At 43.4% G+C, this 25,039-nt stretch overlaps 1 protein-coding gene across 6 annotated transcripts in view; it reads right to left on the bottom strand.

Annotated features, from left to right (window-relative positions):
* Positions 1-2,047: 2,047 nt before the first annotated feature.
* LOC126529991 (centaurin-gamma-1A-like) overlaps positions 2,048-25,039 on the bottom strand; it is a 277,071-nt gene continuing 254,079 nt past the window's right edge. For all 6 annotated transcript variants that reach the window (XM_055070171.2, XM_055070172.1, XM_050177460.3 and 3 more), the window contains 7 exons: positions 20,170-20,313; positions 18,486-18,559; positions 17,431-17,508; positions 17,086-17,182; positions 14,265-14,382; positions 12,486-12,861; positions 2,048-5,284 (listed from right to left, as the gene is read on the bottom strand). In XM_055070171.2, coding sequence (XP_054926146.1) covers positions 5,078-5,284; positions 12,486-12,861; positions 14,265-14,382; positions 17,086-17,182; positions 17,431-17,508; positions 18,486-18,559; positions 20,170-20,313 — 1,094 coding nt within the window. In that variant the 3' untranslated portion in view covers positions 2,048-5,077. The remainder of the gene's footprint in view (positions 5,285-12,485; positions 12,862-14,264; positions 14,383-17,085; positions 17,183-17,430; positions 17,509-18,485; positions 18,560-20,169; positions 20,314-25,039) is intronic.

The following is a 25,039-nucleotide window of genomic DNA, read 5'->3' as shown; positions in this document are numbered from 1 at the left end:
AAGGGGAGGGTGGAAATGGTAACTGCAATGTGCGACAAAATTTTTACATTCGTGGTCCGGCTAGAAGCATTGCAAATAATCAATGAGCCGTGGTTTTCCTTTCCCTATTTTCAGGCGTCACAACACGGAGTTCCGTCAGTTTCAGCGATGTCCTCGATGAACTAGACAAGTTATTTCGTTTATATTTGGCAAAAATAAATGCCACGTTATGGGCATTATGTACGTAAACTTCAAAGATAGGGCACCAATTATGACATTTGTAGTAAATTACACACGTAAGCTATCCGGAGCTTTATGAATGTGTTTTGCGAGCAAAGGATTTATCCCGGCCAGTACCCTGGAAGACCTGTGAACTCAACAGGTATCAAATCTAGCGAAAATTGAGTGTGTGTGTGTAGGGGGGGGGGGGGGGGGGGGGCGGGGCTATAAAGCAATAAAGCATTGCAAACCCGTCTCAGCAGTTGTAGTGGTGCTCTTCAACAGCTTCACTGGACATCCACTGTCGCAGGGCTGGGACGTTGAGTCGCAGGGCCAGGATGGCCAGTCAATCTTTTTGTGAATATAGCAAGTAATTTATGTTGATTGTATACGTCGTTGTGTATAACCTCGGCAATACCATTACCTAAACTAGTTGATGCATTTATGCTGTAGACTTCAACAGCAAGTACAATTATTTGTTCAATTCAAATTCTTTGTCGCAAATGTGCATTTTTTTATGTCCAGTGTACTGCCGCTACTGGGTGGGATGTGGGACCACTGTGGACCACCCATTGCCTTTTGTCCCAGTATTACCTTGAGATTTTATATAGTTGTAAGAGATAAATGAAAGTTCAGATCACTTTTTGGGACCCATGGTTCACCATGTGGGATTGATGAATAAGTCTCTCTCTGTTATATATACATATAACTGACAGAAGCATTTCCAGGCTATTTCACTTACTTACTGTAATAGTAATTTGCAATATATATATATATATATATATATATATATATATATATATATATATATATATATATAAATCCAGCGATTTTTACAACAAAGCCTCTGGTTGCTAAAAAAGTTTCATCAGCGCAATGTACTTTTTTTTATGACAAAGACAAAAGAGAACCACAGTGGTGAAATACTTGGAGACAATGAAAAAATGGAATATCTACTGTTTTGTAAATGCCTTTCGATGTGCACATTTTAACAGAGAATAAAAGAGGATGGCGATTATGAACAGCACTTTCAGAGAACAGTGCTAGCTGTTAATGCCAATGCATTACACTTTGTCAACTATCTGCATTTTTTTTTTCCGAGCCACCAGAAATCGCCTCTTGCGATATCATCAGCAGCATCAGCATATTTTATGTCCACTGCAGGACGAAGGCCTCTCCCTGTGATCTCCAATTACCCCTGTCCTGCGCCAACAGATTCCAACTAGAGCCCGCGAATTTCCCAATTTCATCGCTCCACCTAGTCTTTTGTCATCCTTGATTTCGTTTTCCTTCTCTTGGTACCCATTCTGTAACCCTAATGGTCCAACAGTTATCTAACAGGTGCATTACATGACCTGCCCGGCTCGATTCTTTTTTCTCTTGATGTCAATTAGAATATTGTCTATGCCCGTTTGCTCTGATCCAAACCGCTCTCTTTCTGTCTCTTAACGTTATGCCTAGCCATCTTCGTTCCATCGCTCTTTGCGTGGTCCTTAACTTGTTCTCAAGCTTCTTTGTCAGTCTTTAAGTCTATGCTCCATATGTCAGCACTGGTAAAATGCACCGATTGTACACCTTCCTTTTCTATTATAATGGTAAGCTTGCGATATATACAAGCCAATGAAGTGATACTTCAAATAACTGCTCAGAACAATGCATGGCAGTAATCAATTTACACATTACGCTGCTTATCTCACTAGGATGGGTCTCCGTGCATTGCTACAGGCATCTAGTCCTCTTTACACCCAGTGGACTCATGCCCTTTGGTTCGAGAGGAGCACTGCCTCAGATGCACCAAGTTGCAACAAGGAAATCTGTTCACCTTGCAGGAATAACAGTGCACCAGGAGTGGTTTGTACACATTGTATAACTTTATTCTTGTTTTCTGCCTGAAAAGAAAACTGACATTACAAACAACCTGTTTACTATTTCTTTACAAATTTACAAAATGCTACATACATATACTGCTTCCAGCCACGACAGCGGCCATGCCTTGTAATCAAAGAGAACAGCCCAATGCCAACAGCACATTGTGGGAATCTAAACACACAATCACTTGTCTACAATGTTGCTGGACCTATATATATATATATATATATATATATATATATGTTAGTCCTGCCACAACAGAGTATGGCATCAGCAACTTTCACAATGTAAGCAACACTAGGTAGGAACCACACACAAAATGCAGCCGGAAGTTACGTCACTGAATCAATACCCATATAAAATTCACTTGACTGTGCGTTACTTCCACATAACTTGGCTAATTGTGACTAACTAGACAATTCGTAAAACTAAAAAAAAAAAAATTATAAATTCGGACACATTTTGTCAGTCAAGTGAAGCTGCTTAAATGTTTTTATAGTAACGCACTTGCAAAGGAATGTTGACAGAATAACCCAGCTGCATGGCTCGGCATTAAAGAGAAACACTGGCATAGTAGAAATTAACCTACATACAGACATAAACAGTGATCTTCCATAAGATTCTCTGTGTTTGCTGTACAAAGCAATTCTTGACTGCCCTGGCTTAAGAAGCAAAAAAAAAAAACGGAAAACAAGAGAAATCTCATGTTCACAGCAGGGAACATGATTGCATCTGCGAAAAATTAACTTAGATATCTGCAGTATGTACATTTCCACAACCTGCCAGAATATAGCAACAACAAACACATGCACAGAGGAGAATTGGTGCAATCAGAGGACACACCATTGGCAGGCCTCCAAGCTATGAACAAGTGCCTCTATTAATCAACATACATAAATTATAGAAACATATGTACACCGAGGGCCACTACAGTAGGTAACCACAGCACATGGCATGCAATGATACAAAATCAAAGCATCAAAGAGACACACAGGAACTGTGTGTGCATTTTGTGTAAATGAAGAAAAATTTTCTTCAAAATTTATATTTCAGTGCTACTGCTTGGTTTTAAACAGCCACAAAGTAATGTTTCTTCGCCTCTTGCGATAGAATTGATCAAAGAATAAACTGTTTTCGTGATGACGCTCGAAAAGACCGCTGCCACCCACAGAGATTGCGTGCTGAAGAGATTTAAAATGTGTTGTAGATGTAATTTTGACAATGTTCTTTCCTAAAATAAGACATTACAATGAAGCAAGTAGTCGCGATGCATAAAAAATATTTTTCAAGTAAACCTATCTGCCATAATAAACCAGGTCCGCAATAGACCTTTATAAACTAAGCAAGCGCAGTCTTTGTAGGCTAGACTGCAGACAACAAAAGAGTGAGCCAGTCAAAAATGAAAGGGTGCATGCCACAATACAGTAGAAATGAAAGTTGGGAGGGTCAGATCCCACAGGTTGTGGTTAATCAGTGGGAAAAACACATGTGAAAAGCATAGGGGCTGCTAGAGACGAGTACATGTCAGCATGATCGACAGACAACTATCAAAGAGTGTAGGACAACACAAGGCAGGAGAAATGCTCTTGGTGGGGCAGCCGCCAGTCGATTGGTGTATAACTACACTGACGCTGTCCTGTGTAGCCCAGCCCTTTTTTGACTTATCTGTTGCACTGCACAGTACGGCATTCTTCTTGCATTGCCCTGTGCTCTGTGTCAGTCCTACTAATTAACCACAGAGGGTTGCCACAAAGAACGAAATGAAGAAACTGAGCGCATGGACGGTGAGCAGTGTTTTCTTCACACTCGAAACTCGAGACACCGCCGGCGAGTAGTGCATGCGGTGGTCAAGTGACGGACACGCGAAGTGCCATAGAAAGAAAGGGAATGGTGTGCCGGTTCCGGCAAGCAACAATTTCCTAGCTAGAACTTCAGCACTGCAGTACAAACGCTTTCATTCATTCGCATGCCTAAACGGCCACTGAAGCACAGCTTCGGCGAGATCGTAACAAATTCTAGCACGCGTTCATACACGCACACACGGGGCTTTGGCGCTGCACACACCTTCCTGGCCGCACTGCTTGGCTGAGAGAGACATCGTTACGGCTGGGCCCCACTTTTGGAGCACGTGGTCAGTTTGCATTCCCACAAGTGCACCCACACGCCTGCAGTGGGCAGTGAGCAGTCTTGACAGGCAGCAAATTGCCACTGCAGAATAGCCTTTCTATGCGTGTACACCCGTGAGAATGCAAGCAGTCTTCAAGATATCCAACGCACTGTTTAATGATTGAGCTTCTGCGGCGCTAAATTGCTAGTAGTAGTAACTACACACATTTAATTTAAAGTCACGACTAGCTATTTGGGCAGGAACTGTTTGTATTCGTAGCAAAGATGGCATGTGAGGAAAACTACGAGAGCCTGAGCACTATGAAAAAACATGAAGTTATGCAGAGTTAAGGACTGCATGTATTTTTGTCCCATAAACTTCAATATGTAACAGGAATCAAAAGAAGCATCGAGTAGCCTCTCCTTTATATTTCCAGAAACGCGTCATCATAAACAGGTCTAATTACATATCATTTATGCCCAACTTTCTAACAGACAGAAAAGGGTATGTTTATTTTTTTTTTTCCTCAGTTAACACTGAATAAGATCTTGCTTGCTTTGTAGGAAGTGTTGTCCAGAGCCCATTCGCAGCTGCGAATAGACTAACGAAAGAAGACAACTCATACTTTGTCAGGGCAATAAAAAAAAACGTCGAGATGTGATGAAACAAACACAGGACAAATGTCTACACAACAGCACAGAGGGGCAGTAGGTAGACAGACAGACAGGTGTAATATATTAAGTCATTTCGCAATTCATCAGCAAATAAAAACCAGGGAGTAACAACACAAAACAGTGGAGGATGTAAAATATGATCGAGGGCAGTGGGTGATGCAACAATGAAAGCAGCGCGCAGTGGTGGCACGAGATGATGGGTGGTGAACCAGGAACTGTCTTTGGGCTTCTAGATGATGCTGGCCGGGAGCTTGTCGAAGACGTCCGACCGCTTGGACAGGCTACCCCTCCGCCGAGACAGCGTGGTCGACAGCTGGTTCGGGTCGGGTCCTCCGCTGTGTAGGAGGAGTTCGTAGATTTCCGTAAAGTTAGAGTTCTTTGCGTACACCAGCGGGGTCCGGCCTTCCGAGTCCACAGCTTTGGCATTGGCATTGTTCTGGAAGTTCAAGAGAACGGGCTTCTCTTAGACCACTTTCCTTCGAATGAGCAGAGCATCAAAGAAGAATCCATGGGCTCCAGTGGCTCTTTGATCCTCACAACACAGTTGCTACGAATGGCAGTTATGAGCTGACAACTTCTAAAGAGGTTTAGACACCTTCCGCGTTATCTTAAGAATAGCCTCCCAGTACTCATGAGAATGCCAGTGTCCCCTGCAGAAAGAACTAGTGGGAAATGCTACTCGGTATTCTGAGAAAGTTTAGGGACGCAGGCAAGCTCTAAGAGCAATTGTACGACGGATTCGAGAATCATGTCGGCACCACGCAAGGAACGTTTGATGCAATGTTCAAAACCTCACGAGTCCAAACAAGACTCTTTTGAAACGATGTCTCTACATGTTTCTAGCGACATTTTGAAGCGAAGATTTCTTTGCCCCTTATCCATGATTTATTGTTCATCATTGTTGCCTTGCCAGATGCATTTGTGGTTGTTGTATATGGACAACTTGGGCCATGGATATGTGCCCAAACGGGAAACTTCAGCACTTGGTGTGTACAACTGGGCATGTGCCCATTCTCGGCCAATCTCCCAGAATGGTTCTGCCACTATGACACAAAGTGTGTGAAGCCTACAATGTACTACTAGATGCGTGTTGTACTCCTCTGTGCGTACACCTCTTCTCAACATTTTCCCTTGGCAAGCACCACACACTGCCTTTGTCCTGATTGTGAAGCAGATACCTAACAGCTGCAGATGTCGAGGCAGTGCTGGTGTTATTCACTACTTCCGATTCCTCACTTACTCAAACAAGCTACATGTAATTTGAGATTCCGATGTTGCAAATTGGATCTGCATGTTTTTTTTATTTTTTACACAGCTTGTTTTATATAAAACATGCAACATTTCTAAAATCGTAGAACGAGCCCAATTTGTAAGCTTTTAGAAAAAATTCACAAAGAAGACTGCCAGGTATGTAATTATGCAGTTATATTTGACAGGCAGGAGGCTCTGGCCACTGCCCATTCATGATTGCCAGCCTTGTGTTTCTCATCTGCTAAACATAGCTACTGCTGTATCAATAAAGAGCACAGATTTGGAAAGAAAGTGAAATCATTACGAGTAATTAATTAAATTCTGAGGTCTTATGTGCCAAACCACAATGTGTTGACGAGGTACATGGCAGTGGGGAACTCAGGATCATTTTTTACCACCCGGGGTTCTTTAAAGGGACACTAAAGTCAAAAATGATTTCTTCTGCATCAGTAAATTACCGTTCTACAACACCAAAAACACCACTCTTACAACGATAAGATGTTTGGTAAGCCAGAAAAAGTGCAAGAACGAAATACGGGTGGCGACGCCTATACTTAAATTCCCACAGCTGGGAGCTGTGACGTCTTGGATTTTGATGGCACCTCATAGGGGCGACTATATATAGCGGTACAGATTGACTACATTGTGTTCTAAAGGAACCAAATATTAAACATGGCAAGTTTCGGGCACCTTTATTCAGCCAACACGGCCCAAATGCGAAAGCATACTTTGGGATCCCTGACGTCACGCTGACGTACCAGCGCTGCGGTTTCAGCGCGAAATTCGAATACTGATACTTGGATCTTCATTTTCTCATCTAATAATCAAACTGTTTTTTTGAAATTACTCCCTGCAGGGTTCTCAAACAATGCTTCATTAGTCTAAACTGATTTATTGTTTCGCTTTAGTGTCCCTTTAACGTGCATGCACTGCATTGGATGATGCATTGCACATTTTGTCATTTGTCCTGTCTTTAAATAGCAACTAAATACCGATTTAGTGTACAGCCATTTGCATGGCATTCTTTTTTTTTTTTTCAGAAGAAAATGTAACGACCAGCTCAAAGCAAATAAACATGTTAATTATTGGCCTAGAGCATTCAGAGAAAGTTAAAATAACTCTTTCGCTACTGGCAACAGAATGCAGCCTATTGGACATCCCATCACGGATGGCAGTGACAGTCGAACCTTGTTATAATCATGTGGCATTCAACATCCATTACAAGCGTGCGTTCATTACACACTAGTACAGTAAAACCTCATTAAACCGTACCCGCTTAAACAGTAGTTCCGTTTTAAAAGTAGTAAAGTCAAATCCCCGACTCTACGACCATTGAACATAATGTGTTTTGTATCCGCATAAACCCTATCAGCTTATTGCGCACGCATCGGTTAAAACGTAGTGTTTCAACTTTTCGTCGTGCAAACACGGCAGTGCGTCGTCTCCATCAGGCGGCCCAGCAGAACAACAAGCCGCAGAAATCGGAACAACGGCCTCCAAGCGCCCTGTGCGTTTGCGCGTGAAGCCACATCAACATCAACATCATTTCGACGCCGTGCCAGAGAGCATTATGGCGTCGTGCAAGCAAGGACTCACGTCGTTCCGAAGCTCGGATAAAAAAGACACCGGGTGCTCAGCATAGAAGAAAAATTAGACATCGTCCGTGCTATCGAACGTGACACGAAGAAGACGGCGCTGGCACGCGACAGGGATCTGGTGTTGACTACGGTGTGTGGCATTTGGAATGCGAAGAAGTTGCTCGGCAGCGCTGCTGCGACCGCAACGACATGTCAGCTACGAGGTTCGACTTTTCGCCATCGTTTCCTCTGTTGTTGCCGAAGTGTTGACTAGAGACAGTGATGAGGACGACACGGAAAGCAACAGCACGGGTGATTCAGGCCCGACAGTGGCAGAAGCTGCGCGTTACGTCAGCCTCATGAATGCAATTGTCGTGATGAGAACAGGGGCGCGATAACATAACTCTATTCCAAACGAAAAGTATTCCAAACTCCGGCACCCAGCAATGAAAAAGGCGCCACCGGGACTTCTGCAGCACTACTGCGCCCGTGCACGGAGAATACGTAACGCCAACGAGTTATCTGCCATGTGAATGTTTGCCGAGAAGAGGGGGCTGGCTGAAAAGCTGGCACGCAGCTTCAGTAAGTTTGAGGCCGCTGTCGTCGTGCTAGGCCACCGCAGCATCAAACGAAAATAACACCTTTGTCGTGCGAAGTGGATAAATACTGCATTTTTTTTTTCCCCTTTCATTACACTCTCTCTGAGTTCCGTTTTCGACAGGTAAGTGGGCGATCTCATGCTATTTCGATTAAACAGTACTACCGTTTAGTACGTACTTTTTCCGAGCTCCGGCCAACTACGGTTTAACGAGGTTTCACTGTATCACGAAGAAGCATATTAAACTTACATCGCTGGCAAATCAATTCTGCACAAGCCCTCAAGGTGGAGAAGATTTATGTTGAGAAAACTGTCATCTGCTCAAACACAATATGAGCTATACAAAGGAAACCCATAGAGGTTTCTCAGAAAGAAAGCTTTGCAGTTGAAAAATTTGTTCTCAGCTGAGGACTGAACCTGGGACTAACAAAGCCTTTCTGGGGCTGTGGCTCTACCATCTGCTCAGCACATTTACACTATACAGTTAAACCTCAATATAACAAAATTCAATATAACAAAATACTCGGCATAACGAAGCATTTAACATTTTACGACTTCTTTTCCACAGAACACATGTATTTAGAGCCTCAATATAATGAAGTGTGTCCCCCTAATACATGATTTCAATATAAGAAAACTGTATAACAAACGCCGGAAAGGAGTACCGAGACAATAAATGGAAGCTTCTGTGGATACAGATGGTCAAATGGTTCAATTACACGGAGCTGCTTGCGAGTGCACTTCTCAAATCACACATTCCGCAACCAAGAACGACCAGACCGTGGAAGCAGAGCAGCATCATGTACTGCATAAAGTCCAAGCGCAATAAGATACTATCATGGCCTGTATGCTTTGAGTGACTTTTGCGTGTGAGTGTAAGTGTGCAAGGGTGAGCTAAGAAGGGTGGTGGCTTGTTAAGTGGTGCCTTGCCGTGCAAGCAATGGGAAAAGGGAGCAAGCTCACAACAACATGAACAAGCGCGGGTGAGCAGGAGTGAGGGGAGAGAGGCAGGTTTCTGCGTGTCTCCTTATGTAGAGTAGTTGGGGATTAGCAGGGCTGAGCGTTACGTAGCCTATGCCCCATCTTAGAGGTAATCTGCCATGTGCGCAGAGGGTGGGCGTACCAATATGGCATGGCATCTTGTGTGCTGTCTGCCGGCGCGTTTATTACTGGAAGTTGCAGAATCTTGAGTTCCAGAGACGTGATGAAGCAAGAAGCAGACTTCCCACTACCGACGCTTTTCACGATAGCATCGTCCCACTGCAGGCAACACTATCAGGCACAGAGGTGACATGAAAGTGTGGCTGGGTTCATTTCCTACTGCCAATGAGAATATGTCGTCAACATGGTATGAAACCATATCTTTTGTCGCAATCCCTCAAATTCAACAAAACCTTTTTTTTTCTCATTCAAATTTGCTTCTTCCGTCTGCCCGATAATTTGGAAAATATTGCGGCCCCTTCCGTGGAAGAAAAATCTATTGGTGACGACATATAAAAGGTTGAATTTCAAAAGAAAGGAATTTCGATATAACAAAGCAAACTGCCGATTTTGCCAACTTCGTTATGTGGAAGTTTAACTGTATCTAATAATTTGTTATCTCAATGTTTGTTATATAGAGGTTTGACTGCACTTAGCACAGTGAAGTGAAAATAAGCCACCCTGTATGCAGTGTAGGTTGGCAGACTCACTCACGAGTTGACTTGCTCCAATTCAGAGTGACCCACGTGTCTCGGCTCCGAGTGAGCATTGCCGAGTAGAATTTTGGCAAGTACGAGTATGGGTGGGCCCTAAGCGAAAATAACTTGTGTGCAAGTCAGAGAGAGTTCCATTTATTTTGCTGACGTATGGTATAAAAAGTGTTCAATTTACATCCAGCTCAATTTGCACGGTGTTTTCCTTGCTACCACTACACTGGCAAAAATGAATCCCCCTTTTTCACGGCGCAACGGCCCATGCACCCTGCCTAAGCGGATTACAGTAGTCGCGAAACGTTTTGGAAGGAGCGCACACGCAGCCACACTACTTGATATCGGGGGAAAGTCCCCGAAAAAAAAAAGAAGAGCACATACATGCACTGCAGTAAACATTCGTGCCATATATTGCATTGGAACTCCACTGGTACATAGCTCTATGTTCGTGCAGCGCCAAAAACGTGCGTAACATAAGACTGCAGTTCCACTTTAAAACAGAAAGTGGCCAAGGCTTCATGCAGACTGAACCTTGAACCACGTAGTTGCCACCTTGATCACTAGCAAATTTATCGGTAAGCCCATGGATCACACTTGGGCGACACTTCAAAACATCACAGTGCTGATGAAATATTCTTGCAGCATCGGCCCTCTCTTGTTGGTGGTGGCAGTGTGTGCCTGACTTCACGTACTCAAATTAAATTATGGGATTTTAGGTTCCAAAACCATGATCTGATTACGAGGCACTCCGGAATAGTTTGTACCACCTGGAGTTGCTTAGCATGCACCTAAATCTAAGTACACAGGTGTTTTCGCATTTTGGCCCCATCAAAATGCGGCTGCCGGGGCTGGGATTCGATCCTGCAACCTCGTGCTTAGCAGCCCAACATTATAGCCATTAAGCAACCACGGTGGGAACTTCAAGTGCTTTTATAGCGCGCGGTAACACTGGGTCGATACGAGACCCACAACATGCTGATGCCAACGATTGGCCAACTACTCCGCATAGTGTGTCGCCGAGAGCATTCTATCATAATAGGCCGACAAGAACGCAACCGACAGGTGCGAGTTGACATAGTGCAGTGGGCTTTCTTACCTATGGCACTGCCAAAATCAGCGTGCCGACCCTGATTGTGCGACCGAACCCCATGCAATCGGCTGTCGAACCGACAATGAAATGGCCCCACAGCGCCTTCGCTCGTATACATAATTAATCGCAGTCAATGCAAGTCGAAACATGCCTTCAGAGTTGGAATGCCCAAGCTTCAGTCCTCTCAAGTCATGCACATGAAGTTTGAGCCAATATCAATACTGTTTAGCGAAGGTTGGGTTAAGCGCGGCCCCATTGAGTTCGTGCACCTGCTTTCGGTGGACCTGAACTTAAATATAAGCAGTTACGATGAAGGAAGCTGCTTTTATAGTTCGGTTATGGCCCCATAGCGATTTGATGTCAACTGCTCTTCACTTCGCACAGCGCATACACAATAAGTGGCAAGTGGCGACACGGCACCGTTCCCGTAAGCTCCCAGTCGCATTCGCTACATACATGGGTGGATCTGTATGTGTTGTTATGCTGACATTTCTTAGTTCCAGAGCAGCACTGTTTACCTCTGCGTCAAATGGGAAACAACCGCCATAAACACCGAGCATAAACAACTGCCTTGCACGGTTACCAACGGCGCAAGCAATGGCATCCGCATTTTCGCTGGAGGACTACACGGCCTCTAAGTGAGCATGCTGTGCACAGTTCTTTCTCTAATAATACTTTATGGCAAGTGCAAACTGTAAGCATGATGAACTTAAAGAAAAGTGAGAATCAGTAATGACAGCCCATAATATATGCGTCCGGATCCCGGATGCAGTTGTTTCTGGGGCTCGGCCGCTCCCATTGACTCTTCTCAAGGTGGAACAATGCGGCTCATATGCACAGATATGCATGTTTTGCTATGTTTTGACATTATTTCATATCAGTGATGTGCCATTTCCACAATAACCGAAGCTAACAACAGCCTGTTGATATATGTCGATGCAAAGAAATGCAGCGCTTTGAAAAATCTGACGTGGAAGGGTGTCCTTGAAGATTTCATGAATATGCGAAATGTCTTATGAATGTGTAAAAGGAATGCAAAAGCATGGTGCAAGAGCAGACATCAGCAACAACAATTTCAAGGCAGCCGCATCGGCAGACAGCTCAGCGTGCCTTTTATCGGCCCCACTGATGGCACAACAGCACACTCGGGCCTGTTCACCCAGTAGCCTGCAGGTGCTTACACGACTTCCAGGAAAGTCACGCTGTCCCGGAGAATCCATTAATAATTAATCACGATCCACGAAACGCACAACCTATGCGCACTCAACATGGGCGCAGGTACACAAATCAACCGCCGAAAGCCCTGGCACCCTTTCAAAATGTTTCCAGCGGCGTGGGACAGAGGGCAGCACAGGAATGCGAAAAAGGTGGATTGCCAATGCAAAAGCATACACCGCCCCTGAACAGGTTTACGTGGAATTGGCACCCACCCATAGCAGAAGCTGCACCATGGCCAGCTTTCCCAATGCAGCGGCCATGTGAAGCGGGGTCCGCGAGTCTCGGGCGCTCGTCGGTGCGTTGACCAGTTCGTGCTGGTGGGGTGCTGCGTGCGCCAACAGCAGCGCCACCTGTCGGACGTCGCCACGGCATACGGCGTCGCGAAGCTGTTGAGCGGTGGGCCCGCTCGAAGAAGGCAGGGGTGCCAGGAACTCTCGCTGCTCGTACTTGGCCCGAATCCAACGCTCTTTCTCGTCGCGACTCGAGTGGGGTCCGGGCTTGGCATAGCCACTGCGAGCGGCGTTGCCTTCCCAGATGCTGTTGGACGCCATGTTGCCCAGGGCCATCATCACAGCCACGTGCTCCGGCCTACGGAAACAACAGGCAGGAGGAGAACAATAGTATGAGAACCTTGGCAACTCAAATCTATTGAGGCAGTGTTCAAACTCTGCTACCCTGCAGCCTGACAAAATGCTCTGTCCTGTGATGCCATTTCCTGTTTTAACGCCCAGCACTCATGTTGCTCTTAAGCCCAGACCACACGAATGCTTGTTGGCATGCACCAGCTCACACCTACCTCATTGTGGTGATGGAGCTTACTTCGTTTTTTTCTTCTTTTTTTTTTTATTACTGCAAACCATTATGTGGTTAAAACAGGAGGGACCATACAAATGGGCCGCAAACGAGTTAAAACAAACAAAAAATGAAGAAAAGAAAAATAAAGGAAGAAAGAGAAAAAGTAAGGAAACAGTAATACACAGGAATCGGCAATCTTGAAAGTGACACTCCAATTCATGAACAAAATCGATGCGCTTCATACAACAAAGCTTTTTTTTCTGTTTCTCATCTCCCAGAATCTGTACGCACCTTTCGGATGCCTTTTGGGAGAGGAGATACACGAGTGACACTTAGACCTGTTCAAGCCAGACCAGGCGTGCCTGGGAGGTTGGGGGGAGGCGGGGGAAAGTTGCGTGCCCACTTCGAAAATGTCTCCACACTTGTCCACGAACAAAAGTGGGGAGACCTTGCAAATTGCATGATGACCTACCCTACAAACTAGCTGGCATGCACTCACTGTGTCCCCTGTACGAGAAATCAAATGAGTAAATTGTGCTAACAGTCGCTATTGCACATGCTGTAAATATTGCGAGACGTTAGCACATCTGCTCTTATCGATGTGACATTAGCCCATCTTTCGAACATGTCATATATTGTGTAATTCTATTTCTGCATTGAATCTCACAATTCTGTTCCCAACTGTGCATTCGGAGCATTTTTATAGAGCGCGACAGTCTGTGTAATTATTACGGTGTCCTATATTGTTTAGTCAGAGAGACATTCTCTCGCTGCCAGCCAAAACCTTGTAAATAAATAAATAGATAAAGTATTACTTTTCTCCTCCCCGCTCTCTATTTTCACCTGCACTGTTCTCTTTATAACCCACCCCTCTTTCTCACCCTTGTTAAGGTGTCAGCGGCTGGCAAGACAGCAGAATTCACCCGTTCTTTCCTCTCCTCCAACAACAGATATAATAGCTTTCCACAATAGGCACACAGATGTGAGCTCGTGCATGCGAGTAAGCATTTGTGTGGTCAGGGCCGCATTCTCCAGGCCTTGTGAACTCGTGCCTCTGGTCGGCAATTTTAGCATGACGGTATATAATTCATTTTCTTGCAGAATTCAATGCGAGTACACCTCTGCACCTGAGAACACCAGTGCCTTGGGCATGCCTCAGTCAGTACACCCTACATGCAAACAGTGCCCAGACTTACGGCCAGTCGTCCAAGTCCAGGGACCGCACCCTGGAGATATGGGAGCCGAGGTTGCGATGGATGCCTGAGCACTCAATGCAGATGAGAGTACCGAGGTTGAGGCTGGCCCAGTCTGGCTCTGCAGCATAGTTCAAAAAATGCAAAAGCCCATAAACATCTAGTCGTACCAGGCTAAGATGCATATCTGCTTATATTTGAATCAGAATCAAATTTTATTACTGCATACGAAGTTATTACAACATGTAATATACAGGAGGAGGTCCTGGAGTCGAAGACTGAATTGGGACCTCCTGTACATGATATATACGAAAATAAAAGTAAAAGCTAACGCAGCGACAGTAATAAATACAACTATGAAAACAAACTAGAAAGGCAGCAATTATAAAAACAGTAGAACACGAATTAAATCAATTAAGCAACATATGGAAACATGAACAAATTGAACAGAAAATGGGCTTGTTTAAACAGTTTCATACGTGGTTAATAACCATGATATAAACTTCAGCAATACCCAATGAAAATGCAAACACATGCATTATGCGGTATATACAAAAAAAAATTTTATGTAAGGCTCGGTTGGTTCAAAAGAAACTTTTTGGATTCTGTAATAAATGAATGTAGCGTCATTAATTTTAAAACGAATGGTAGGGAAAGCAGCACTGCAAATTCAAACATACACAGGGTTGAAAACAGCACAGAGGAAGTGCATCTATCAGCTGTTTATTAAAACAAGAACAGGGGGTGAACATTGTGGGAAACTGCACCATGAAAAAAGAGTGACGCGCAAACCGAGCTTGATATGTGCGGCTTAGCTATTAGTACCCTTCCTGTGCAACTGATTAACCTAACTGCTTAGCTGTGCGCATGCTCAGGATTTCTTCTCTGGTTGCCCAGGAAACAACTGCCAGTCTGTGAGTGTGACCGACGGTGAACTTACATGTATCTAGTTAGCAAGTCAAATCGGGTTTAATGGCACAAAAGTGACTAGGGTTATACTGCACCAGTCCCAGGGTGTCGGACAATCAATAGTAAAAGCAGCAAAAGCTGTACTTCTCTAAAGCTTGCTCAATAAGCCAGTTTTGCCTAAGAGTTCAGTCAAAGGAACAAGAAGATTATCTCCTATAGAGGTATGTATAATGTGTATAATTTGCAAGTGTTTCCGTCTGTGTTTCAATATGTGGACACAAAACTAAAATGTGCATTATTATTAGTGGTCCATTGCATTTGTCAATTGTTGATTGCTCTTCCTTCGACAGTAAAAAAAAGAATTGCTTGCGAGGCGAGTGTGGCCTATTGAAAGTCAACACAGAAACTACTTCAGTAAGTAAGCATTCCTGATGATAACACGTACTTGGTGAACACTGTGTACATGATGACAACAAACACTTAGTGGGACATGCAGGAAAGCATTCGGGTAATGATACATGCATTACACAGCGTTTGGAGTGTTGATATTGTCCTGTGTTCTTGAGCGGCCAGAAGGAACTGCTTCAAGAAACTTCTGGAACTAATTTGCTCTCAGAGAACACTTAAAAAATATTGAGCTGGCTGGGATAAAAATATAACACGCATTCATTAACAATAAATTAATTTTCATTAATTTATAGTTTCTTTATTTCGTTTTTAAGCACAAGTAATTTACCCTATGTTGTCTTTGGTGTCAATGTTTGTTGGCTTCTTATGATATGACAACAGATGTGCAGTCACTTTTATGGCAAACTCTCGTTTGCACCATTTCTGCTACTATGTGAATGTTCTTGCTGCCATGCTATCTCAACTTATATTCGTGTGAGAATATGTATGTCTGAATACAAATATCTTGTGGTACTATACGTATCGATTATTTTTCAAGTTTGTAAATACCATGCTATTTGCGATTACTGAACGTGTCTACTTGAAATTTAATTAATTAATTAATTAATTATGGGGTTTTACGTGCCAAAACCACTTTCTGATTATGAGGCACGCCGTAGTGGAGGACTCCGGAAATTTCGACCACCTGGGGTTCTTTAACGTGCACCTAAATCTAAGTACACGGGTGTTTTCACATTTCGCCCCCATCGAAATGCGGCTGCCGTGGCCGGGATTTGATCCCGCGACCTCGTGCTCAGCAGCCTAACACCATAGCCACTGAGCAACCACGGCGGGTATACTTGAAATTTATGCTACGCTGGAGGTTGTTCACTAAATATATAACCATGCCTAGAAAAATAGTTTCAGGTATCATTATGGGCCTTCAAGTACTCACTAGCTGTTTAATACAGGTTTTGGCTACAATTGCCTACACCCTTGCCCCAGCATGAAATAAAAAGAGCTTCAGTTGTGAAATGCGCTAGAACAACTGGCTGAATTTTCGAGTGATGGTTCGAATTACTAGTTCTCTAATCAGCAATGTTCAAAATGCTCCTCATCAGAGCATTAAAGCCAGACACATCCATTACCCGAACTTGTAGCAACTATGCAGCATGGCCTTCGATTTCTGGCCAAATCTACACTTCAATATCAGAGCAAGAGCGAGTACTTCAATGCAGAGCAAGTTGATCCAAAGCAATCAGTGCTGGGACACGTGAATCCACTACAGACCAAAAAGTGGTACGCGAATTCTTCGGTTCAAAGCAAAATAAACACTGCTTCAAATTCACCACAGCAATTCACCATAACTGACGTGTACGTCACCTCCTACGAGGCCCTAATTCACGTTAAAACTGCACTGTCAATCAACTGCGAGGAGAGCCTCTACATAATTATTGGCCCTCATACGATTCGTGCAGCAAAGTAAGCACATTCTCTGAGGTCACACACAAGTGAAAAAAAAACTTACGCTGTGTATCACAGTCTGCACAATGAGAATTGCCAGGGACAGTTGTCCGAATGGCCTGGATGGACGTTGCAGAGTCCACTATGCTGTTCATGCGGCTCTGTAAGTACACGATGGCAATGACAGTAAGAATAACAAGTCGGGCTAGTTCGTTCTAGTTTGGTATGCAATGTTAAAGTGCAATGCAGGAAAGATCTACCTAATATTAACAGGGATAGATACACGGGCACAAATTCAAACTATGAAATTTACTTCACCAGAAGAACAGAGATAAAGAGAAATTAAGTCAGGCACTTCTTTATTTTAAACACAGCTAATCCTGAAGACTCGAAAGGAAGCTTGAATTACCTTTGCTTTACTGCTTTCATTTCCCTGAAGACTGCTGAGAATCTGCTGCTCAATGGCACTGACCCAACCTTCTCGATCCTGAAAAAAAGAGAAATACACATACAAAAATGAAGACCACCGAGTAGCGACCACTGTGCTGGTGTAGGTTGGTAGCAACATCAGGAGTGTAAATATAGTTTAGCCCTTTTTCAGGAGTACTTGAAGGGCATTTACATCTTGCAAAAAGAAACAGAATTTGGTAGTGAAATTATCGGACAAAAATGTTCACAATGCTGACGCATGAATGGTAAGGAACACATAAAGCTGGAATGCACGCCTGTGAATGCCAACATACATTTCTTATTCAAGCTGCACAGCAGTCATTTGCATTGTATTGTTGGCAAGCGAGAATAAATTACCAACGAATAAATGTAATGAAAGTCAACTATAAAATTTGATTCAATAGCCAGTGCAAATAGCCAGGGGATGGCACACTGGGCCATGTGTGTTTGCATGCAGCCTGCCCAGCCCACCCTTCTCCAACCTCACCTTCATCATCCCCAAACAAATGCATGCCCACATCCTCCCAACAAAAAAAATAATTCTGGCAATGCTGCTGCCAATAGCAGAACATAATTTACGAGATCTTGCATACATTTTCTTTGCTATGACAACACTTCATTGAGAAACAAGAAAGCCAATTGGCTCTTTGCAAGTTGCAGAATGCTTCACACACAGTTGTCTGCTTTGTAAGGTTTACAAACCAACATTGCTCTAACAAGCTAGTCTTCCAAATTTAAAAAATTGCACGTTGATAAACACATAAGTCTATTGCACTAAATTGTAGAAAAATTTGTAATTACTAGAACTGCCCAAGAAAATGAGTTCATCATAGAAACTAACTACTGATTAGCTTCTCACAGTATGAACATTTGCTACAAGTATATCTTCAAAACAGAAATAGAACATACAGGTGGAAGAGATGGGTTCAATTACAGCCCACCACCCCTGAAACAGGATGTGTGCAGACGTGCTAAAGTTGCACACGTTCATGCGTGTTGGTGCTTACAACTTACATCGCCATTAGATGCCTCGAACTGCCACTGCTTGTTGTCGAGAGACACAATGATGAACTCGTACCCATCAGAGTCTGAAATGCAAATGTGCCAAAATGTCACCGGTGGATGATTAATAGATGCTCCAGGCCAATGCAAGCACATCAGATCGAAAAAAGCTCATACAGTAGCTTATACTATCCACTCATCAATGTACAACCTCTTCATCATATCTATTTCATGATGTGTCATTGCTTCAGCTGCTAAACAATATGTGCGAAAACCACCGATTATGATTGCCAATGTAAGAGAATGGCCAAAAAGAAATCCATTTCCTTTATTAATGAAATGGTGTGCTCGATGGCATATAATATTTGTTGCAGTGAGAATATTTAGGTAGTGTGAGTCTCACGGTGCAATTCCATAGAGAACAGAGCCGTCAACCAACACATCTACTCATGGCAGTACAGGTGGACAGCACATAATAGTACTTCTCATTCAGCAATGGACACACCCTACAGCTCGATTGCGCAAGCGCACGCACCTTGTGCGCCAGCATCTTTGTGCCAGCCAAGGGCGTCAGCAGTGAAAGTCCAACCCCCGCCTACTGACCATCGACCATGAGAATGGACGAACGAGACAAAAGAAAGCCGCATACTTCAAAACAATCTACTACTGGCTATGACACACCCCAAATTTGCACATTTGTCTTTCAATAATATTACTGCCAGACGGTGAATGAGCCCACAGCTTCATACACTTGTGGGATAGTTTATCAGTTAGCAAGATTATTAACAAAGGTCCCCCAACTCGCTCAAAAAACCCCAACCAGTGCCTCACCCCCATCTTCAGAACACCAGTAAGGAAGCAGCCATCTTCTACTTAAGCATGTGACTGCACCACCATCACTTGTCTGTGGCCTTCCATTCCACATAGCAGGAAACACAGCGACTCCTTAAATGAAGAGTGCTATTGGCACAATGGCCACGGTCATTGTTCTTCGCTAATGCTAGTGCTGTTGAACATAAATTGAGAACGTACCCATTTCAGCATGTCTGTTGGGTAATGCTATGGTGTTGGGTAAGGCTTTTACGCTAGTGCAGCAGTACCTTATTGGCAGAACATGCTTAATGCAATTGCTCTTAGCATGTCTCTTCTCTGTTTGTGCTCTGAATGATATTGGTTCGTTGAGAAACCACTTTTTCAGCAGTTTTTTTTCTTCATATAATTATTTTATTGATTACCTGATCTGTCCTTATGATTGCCAACAAGGAATGTAATCACCTCGTGCACACATAGCACTGACTCGACATATTTGTTAATTTCATCAAAACATATATTCACAGACACAAAGGTGACAGAATAGAAGCATGAACAGACAAAGGGCAAGTGTAAACATGTCGACTATCATGAAAAGGCGGCCACCCTCTTAACATTCTTACATCTCACTTTGTTCATGCTGCTTCTTTACCTTTATCAGCCACATCTTTCAGCAGCTTTTCAACCTTGAATCATGAACCAAGTAACCCATGACTAAACTTATTTCACACCTAAGCTTTTTTCCCATCTGGACATTAACCTCGTTTTCACTTGCTGTCAGACATTTCTTCTTTATTTCTATCAAGGCCTGCATTGTGTATGAATGCTAAGTAGTGTCTAGTTTGAGATAAAAGAAGTCATTAAAAAAAGGCCAAGGGGCCCTCACCTTCCATGGCCTCAAAATTCTTGGCTCCGGTGCTTTTCATGCGTCGATGCCTCTTCTTTACGTTGGGTGTCTCCAGCTTTGACAGCATTGGGTTGGTGTTGGGCACAGCGGGGATGAGCTGCGTCTCACTACCGTTGAGCATCCCTGGAAGCACAGCGAGGTACAAGCACACCATTAACCACAGACGACACCCACTGCTGATTGACATACTGGTTTGTTTTAATGTCCTAAAAGCAACACAGCGGCTGTGACGAACACCGCAGTGGACGGCTTGGATTAACTTGGACCATTCGGTATTCCCAAAAACGCACTGGGATGCTCGGCACACATTCTTTTTCTTTTTCATCCCACCTCCTGAAGAATGCCTCGTACCAAGATCTGGTGTTCAACAGCAGAACCCCATTATCAATGAGCCACTGGGATGAGCAACCCTTGGTTGGAGACGAATGGTCGAAGATCAGTGAAAAAATAAAATGATAAAAGAGGTTAGGAAGACTAGAAGCAGCTTGTAGAAAACATGTTAATCACCACGAAGTAAGCCCATCAGCAACGTAAATGAGCATCCTGAACAAGGAAGTGCGTGCAAAGGCAACAACAGCCCGATTGATTGCACGCCACACACTAGCACGAATGCCAGTGCTAGACAGACGCACAGCACATTGGGTTGTGCGTTTCTCTGGTCGCAAGAGAAAGCTTTAGAAAAAAATGTGTAGCACTTTCGTCTGTTTTGCACTGCATGAACCAAACAATATAAGGGAAAAGAAGTGTGTTGCCTATTACATAACATTCACCTCCTCCTGCCCATCTGAGCTAAACCGAGTCACACACATTTAAATGTCAAACTTGTCCTGCCATCACATTTCAGTGGGTACCTACCTAGGAGCACTAATTATCGCCGTGCAATTCTAATAAAAGAAAACATTATTACGTTGAATGTAGCTAAACATCCCAGAAGTGCAGTGGGTTATGAGTGGCACTATAGTGGAGAGACATAGCTGGACTACGAGGGTTCTTCAATCAGTAAGGTCCTGGTACACAAGTGTTTGCATTTAATTTTGCGTCTATCAAAATTTGGCCACTGCCGATAAGAACGCACAATTGAACACATAACTTTGCGCTACTGTGAGCACGATGCCGCTGAACAGCAGGCTAGAAAGCATTACTACTCTCACATCGCCGTGAAGCTGCGATGACCGCGAACTTGAGTGTTTTGTACAATTTGGTTACTGCAAGCTCCAGTGAATACTGTAGGCGTGGTAGTGAATGCGCAGTAAAACAAGAAGCCACCACATCAGTGGACACCACCACAGGAATTCCTTGAAAAGGTTCGGCTCATTGTAGCCACATGCAATACTGTTTCTTCTCAAATTACTGCTCCAGGGTTGAAATTGGGGCAAGTGAATGAGCCCCACAAACACAATCCATTTATTTTATTTTTTTTCCCCTTCAGGATAGCCAGTGAAAAAAACTGCAGAAAGCTGTACAAGGCAACAAAAACTTGCTAGCTGGGCACAATGGCACTTCCAGCATTGCTAGGGACAGCCTAGCACTTGTTTGGTGGCCTGGCATTTCTATTGTGTGGTTTTAACTGCGATTAAATATAAACTATTAAAAATGCTTTGCCAAAGTGGGACTGATGTTCTCATTCATCTCTCTTTTTTCTAGCATTTCGGCCATTTTTAATACAGCACGAATCAACCACCTCGACCGTGTGCACTGTTAAAATTCCCTGCTAAATTCTGACATATACCAACCACGCATCGGCCTCAAACGATGAATGGTCAGACTAAGGGAAATAGAGGGGCTAGACTTTTTCTTAGCTATAGCCAAGGAAGCAAATAGACATTTAAAGTGAGAGGAAGTGTAGGGGAAATTAAATTATTTTTTAAATTTGAAATGTATAAATAAAAAATGCAACTGAAAGTGGACAAAATGACAACTTGCCGTCAGTGGGAGCCCAGCTTTCCACACCATGCGTGTGGCAATTTACCATTAGGCTACCGTGGCGGCAGTCCTCCGGTCAACTTTGACACGATCATTATTCCTTGGGAACCCTACCCACTCCGCAGTATGTATCTAACCCAGTGACCCAAGATGTCTACCAGCTTGGGTCAGGAGGTATGTGCTCCAACAGACAACTTTGGCACTGGGTATGTGATACTGGTATGTGCCCATCCTTTACTGATTGTGTCCATACTGTGCTAATAAAGTTTAACTCAAGAAATTCTTTTTTTTTTTTGGTACAAATGTACTTTCTATGGCCAGAAACAGAGATGATCATGTTCCAATTTTCCTTGATGTGGAATGGTGTTTGGATATCTGGGGTTAATTTTCCCTTTGCTTTCTCCTGGCTTTCTTGTCTGTTTGCTTCAGACGATGTCATAACTACAAGTAACCAAAGAGAGCAACATTTTGGCTGAAAGGGACATTTGGTAAACTGCGCAGTTTGAATGCCAGTGAAAATAAGCTTGAGTCAACTGATCAAGCAAGTCATCCTACTTAAAAGAAATAACAAGTCAACAGCCCACAATTTTCTTATGTTTAGTGGTCAAGCACAACACCAACACGAGCCACATTTCTGTATCACAGATGTAAATATCTTTGTGTAGACTCGGAAAAAATTGTGTGGGCTTTGAACAGAGGCAACCAGAAATGGCTATTTCCTTGTTTCAAAAGTCACACAATGATTTATTCCAGGATTTCGCTTGCTGAAAGACATATTTCACAGTAGAACACTGGTTTAAGTGATAAGCCACTTATTTCGAATGAAAATATTTCTGTTACACATTACATTGCTGTGAAGGGTTCACAAGGTGGAGGATCAGAGAGGATGTTGAATTTCCATCAAGCCTGTGCACAAAGCCCTTAATTTGGAGAATCAGAGGTTATAAAATATTCTTATACGTCAAGTTGCTGGCCACTAATTCATATTTTTAAGTGGACTATTATTTTCTGGGAGTGTTCAATTATTTAAAACTCAAATAACGAATTGAATATTGTCTTATTTGATTTGGTCCTCTAAGCAAATAGTAGTCAAAATTCACCACTGCAAATATTTTTATCATCATCATCATCTAAAGTACACTGATGTGTATATCCACTGCGGGATGGAAGCTTCTCCCTATGATCTCCAACTAACCCTTTCCTGTGCCAACTGATTCCAGCTAGCGCCCACGAATTTCTTAATTTCATCACTCCACCTAGTCTTCCATCCTCGACTGCACTTCCCTTTCATTGGCACCCATTCTGTTACCCTAATGGTCCACCGGTTATCTAACCTATGCATTGCAGGACCTGCCCAGCTCCATTTATTTCTCGTAATGTCAATTAGAATATCAGCTATACCCATTTGCTCTCCGATCCATACAGCTCTCTTCGTGTCTCCTTAATGTTATGCTTCACATTCTTCATTCCATCACTCTTTCCACGCTCATTAAGTTGTTCTCGAGCTTCTTTGTCACGTCTCTAAATCCCTGCCCCATATGTCACAACCGGTAGAATGCACTGATTGTATGCCTTCCTTTTCAATGATAATGGTAAGCTTCCAGTCAGGAGCTGACAATGTCTGCCGTATGCGATCCAACCCATTTTTATTCTATGAATTTCCTCCTCATTATCAGGGGTGTTGGGCTGCTGAGCACGAGGTAGCGGGATCGAATCCCGGCCACGGCGGCCGGATTTCGATGGGGGCGAAATGCGAAAACAGCCGTGTACTTAGACTTAGGTGCACGTTAAAGATCCCCAGGTGGTCGAAATTTCCGGAGTCCTCCACTACGGCGTACCTCATAATCAGAAAGTGGTTTTGGCACATAAAACCCCATAATTACATTATTATTTCATTATCAGGGGTCCCTGTGATTAATTGACCTAGGTAAACATACTCCTTCATGGACTCCGGAGGCTAACTGGCGATCCTGAACTCTTGCTGCCTTGCCTGGTTGTTCATCATTTTCTTTGTCTTCTGCATGTTAATCTTTAACCCTACTCTTACATTCTCTCTGTTAAGGTCCTCAATCATTTGTTAAAACTCGTCTGCAGAATTGCTGAATAGAATAATGTCATCGGCAAACCGAAGGTTGCCGAAATATTTGCCGTCGTTTCTTACTCCTAAGCCTTCCCAGTTTAATAGCTTGAATACTTCTTCCAAGCACGCAGTGAATAGCATTGGAGAGATTGTGTCTCCTTGTCTGGCCCCTTTCTTTATAGGTATCTTCTTACTTTTCTTGTGTAGAATTAGGGTAGCTGTGGAATTTGCGTATATATTTTCCAAGGTATTTAGCTAAGCGGTCTGTACTCCTTGATAACATAATGGCTCTATGACTGCTGGTATCTCTACTGAATCGAATGCCTTTTCATAATCTATGAAAGCCATACAGAGAAGCTAATGGAGGCTCGTTTACCTGATTAATGACATGGATGTGATCCATTGTAGAGCATCCCTTCCTGAAGCCTGCCTGTACCCTTGGTTGGCTAAAGTCCAGTGTTGCCCTAATTCTATTGCAGATTATCTTGGTGAATGTTTTATATAACACTGGGAGTAAGCTAATGGGCCTATAATATTTCAATTCTTTAAAGTCTCCCTTTTCGTGGATTAGTATAGTGTTTGCATTCTTCCGGCTTTCTGGGACCCTTGCAGTCAATAGACACTTCGTACAGAGAGCTGCCAGTTTTCCACGTATCATATTTCCTCCATCTTTGATTAAATCGACTGTTATTCCATCTTCTCCTGCCGCTCTTTCTTGTTTCATGTCTTGCCAAGACCCTTCTGACCTCATCGCTAGTTAAAGGAGGAGTTTCTGTATCCTGTTCATTACTGCTTCGAATGGACATATCCCAACTCCTCTGCGTACTGTACAGGTCAGTATAAAAT

Source organism: Dermacentor andersoni, chromosome 5 (assembly GCF_023375885.2).
Source record: "Dermacentor andersoni chromosome 5, qqDerAnde1_hic_scaffold, whole genome shotgun sequence".
NCBI lineage: Eukaryota > Metazoa > Arthropoda > Arachnida > Ixodida > Ixodidae > Dermacentor > Dermacentor andersoni.
The sequence above is the reverse complement of the archived record's forward strand: the minus strand, read 5'-3'. Positions and strand labels throughout refer to the sequence as shown.